The 2,562-nt window shown below is 55.9% G+C and overlaps 1 protein-coding gene across 1 annotated transcript in view; it reads left to right on the plus strand.

Annotated features, from left to right (window-relative positions):
• Positions 1-2,562, plus strand: part of ATP2C2 (ATPase secretory pathway Ca2+ transporting 2) — a 54,031-nt gene that overhangs the window by 23,156 nt on the left and 28,313 nt on the right. Inside the window, exon 4 of the mRNA XM_004704761.2 lies at positions 1,772-1,861. Coding sequence (XP_004704818.1) covers positions 1,772-1,861 — 90 coding nt within the window. The remainder of the gene's footprint in view (positions 1-1,771; positions 1,862-2,562) is intronic.

Genomic DNA, 2,562 nt, shown 5'->3' on the forward strand with positions numbered 1-2,562 from the left:
GCAGTGCTGGGAGGCAAGTTGTCCCCGGAGGCTCCTTCCTGGGATCCCGCCACAGCCACACCTGTGGACTGGTTCGGAAGGGCAAGTGCAGAAGTCTGCCCCGGGGCGCCATTGGAAAGGAGCTAGAGCAGGGGTTCTCAACCTTCCTCGTGCTGCAACTCTTTCATACAGCTCCTCATGTTGCTGTGACCCCCCCAACCATAAAATTACTTTCGTTGCTACTTCATAACTGGAATTTTGCTGCTGTTATGAATCAGGCAACCCCTGTGAAAGGGTCATTCGACCTCCAAAGGGATCATGACCCACAGGTTGAGAACTGCTGGGCTAAAGCCTTTGCCATGGAAGTGCCCGCAAGTTCTCATCTGAGAGTCAACACCCCTACTTCCCACCCCTTACCAGATCAGAACGCTCCACTTAATGGGGAGAATGTTCCAGAAGCCTGACAATGCCTCGGTTTCCCCCGCCCTCTGCAGTACCACCCCTTCCCCCACTATGAGCATCACCCCTCCTGAGTCCCTGGCTGGGGGAGGGGGTGTAGGCAAGGCTCTCACGTCAGCAGTCTTCTGATTGGCTCAGGGCTTTCTTGATTAGTGGACAGCAGGACAGGTGGTGTCTGCCCTTGGCAAGGTGGCGCGCTACCAGAGAAGACAGTAACAACCACAGGAAAACTTGAGTGTCTTTAAGGTGGTCTGCTGGGGAGGCAACTTGGCTCTGACCTCCTTGGTCTGGAGGACTGAGAACCACTATGGTGGTGAGGTCGGGGCTGTGTGGGTGGTGACCACAGAGCACTTCCCAGTGGCAGGCAGCGTGGGGGCAGCCTGCAGGACTTCTGTTCATGAGCACTGTGAATCACGCCTCTGATCCACTTTCCCCTTTTGCTCTAGCTGCTGGGAAGCTCAGAGCCACACAGGCAGCCCTGTTTTAAGGACCACACCCTACTGGCTCACATTCTGGCCATCTCCCTGATCCTGGTCCTCCGTCTCCTTGCTTGGATTTTTCATAAGGCCTGTGTCTCCTTCCTGCTGTGTCTGTAACATGAGCCACCAGGGACGGTCGTAGCTGTGAGGAGAGGGGGCAGATCAACGATGAAACAGAAATCCTTTTCTGGACATTTTCAGAGCAGTTGACACAGCTGGAACACTGGGTGGCTATTAGCATGAGCAGGGTGGTGCCTGGGCTGGACACGGGGGACATGCAGGATCGGGATACTTGGGGGGATGAGAGGGCACCCCTTGGCTGTGTGGGAGCAGGACTGGCATCCTGCCAAAAGGGACAGGTCCTGACCTGTGGGACAATCGGGTGTGAGACAAACCCAGCTGCCCAAAGATGAGCCTGGGCTGGTGTTGGGGGAGGGCCATGTGTGTTTCCGGGGTGCATCACCAGCAGCCTTGGGTGGCCACTGCTAATGAAGCCACAGTGAGGGGCTCCCGGGCGGGTCCGAGACCCATGGAGAGGCTGTCATTGTCACCTCGGCCCTCGGTCTCTCTGGAAGATTGGCCTGGGGTGCATGACCAAGTCACGCAAAATCCGGTAAAATCAAAGCCCTGCCTGTCGGGTTGACTGATGCCTAGCTACCTGGTTCAGGTGGGCATGAGTCCCTGGGCGTCTTCGGTGCTGTGGCCTCTCAGAGGCAGATCTCCAGGACTTTCTTCCGAAGCACCTTTGGGTGGGTTGGCATCAGCAGCTGGCTGCTTAACTGTGTGCGCCACAAAGACAGCAGTCATAGCCTCCCGGGAGGTGCCTCAACCCCATCCCTCTGCTTCCTTTCCAGTTCAAGAGCCCCCTGATCCTGCTGCTGCTGGGCTCTGCCCTGGTGAGTGTGCTCATCAGGGAGTACGAAGATGCCATCAGCATCGCCATGGTGAGTGCCGCCCACCTGGCCAGCGGCTCCTGGGGCTTTTATTATGCAAGCTTTGTTTCCGCTAAAACCTAGTCCCAGAGGTACCAACTCAGCAACCCCCAGGAGGGCTTCTGTACTGAAGCCTCATCTTTGCTCCGCGGGGCAGCTGGTGGGTTTGAACCACTGACTTGGCAGCTTCGTGGCCCAACCCACTGCAAGCTTGCTGTAGGGAAAAATCATAAATGGGTGTACTGTGTATGCATATGCACAAGGGGGCGTTAAAAAGTTCATGGATTTACACAATTGATGTGTGTGTGGATTGCGATAACAGTTGTATGAGCCCCTAATAAAATGTTAAAAAAAAAAAAAAGTTCATGGAAACTGCTCTGAACAGGATCCCATTAGGTCTTGAAGGGGGTGGGGGGAGTGTGTGATGTGGATGAAACTGCCAAATCCTAAAAGAGGCCAACCTTACTGATCCCGCGGAGGCGGGTGGCACCCCCGAGACCTTGCCCCTGAGTCACCTGTCAGGTCTGGAATGGAACTCACGCCGTGTTAGACTCCTCGGCCATTTGAGATCCAAAGGCCAGCCTTCGCTTCAGGACAGACTTCAGAGGGTCAGGAACCGAGCAGGGACAGAGACAGGATGCTCCACCCAGGGGGCGGTGATGCAGGAGCTGCGCCCCAGTGCGTGTGAATGGTCGGATGCAAAAGTGGTGGTT

This window comes from Echinops telfairi, unplaced genomic scaffold (genome assembly GCF_000313985.2).
Source record: "Echinops telfairi isolate 266 unplaced genomic scaffold, ASM31398v2 ScPeMD7_2291;HRSCAF=2852, whole genome shotgun sequence".
NCBI lineage: Eukaryota > Metazoa > Chordata > Mammalia > Afrosoricida > Tenrecidae > Echinops > Echinops telfairi.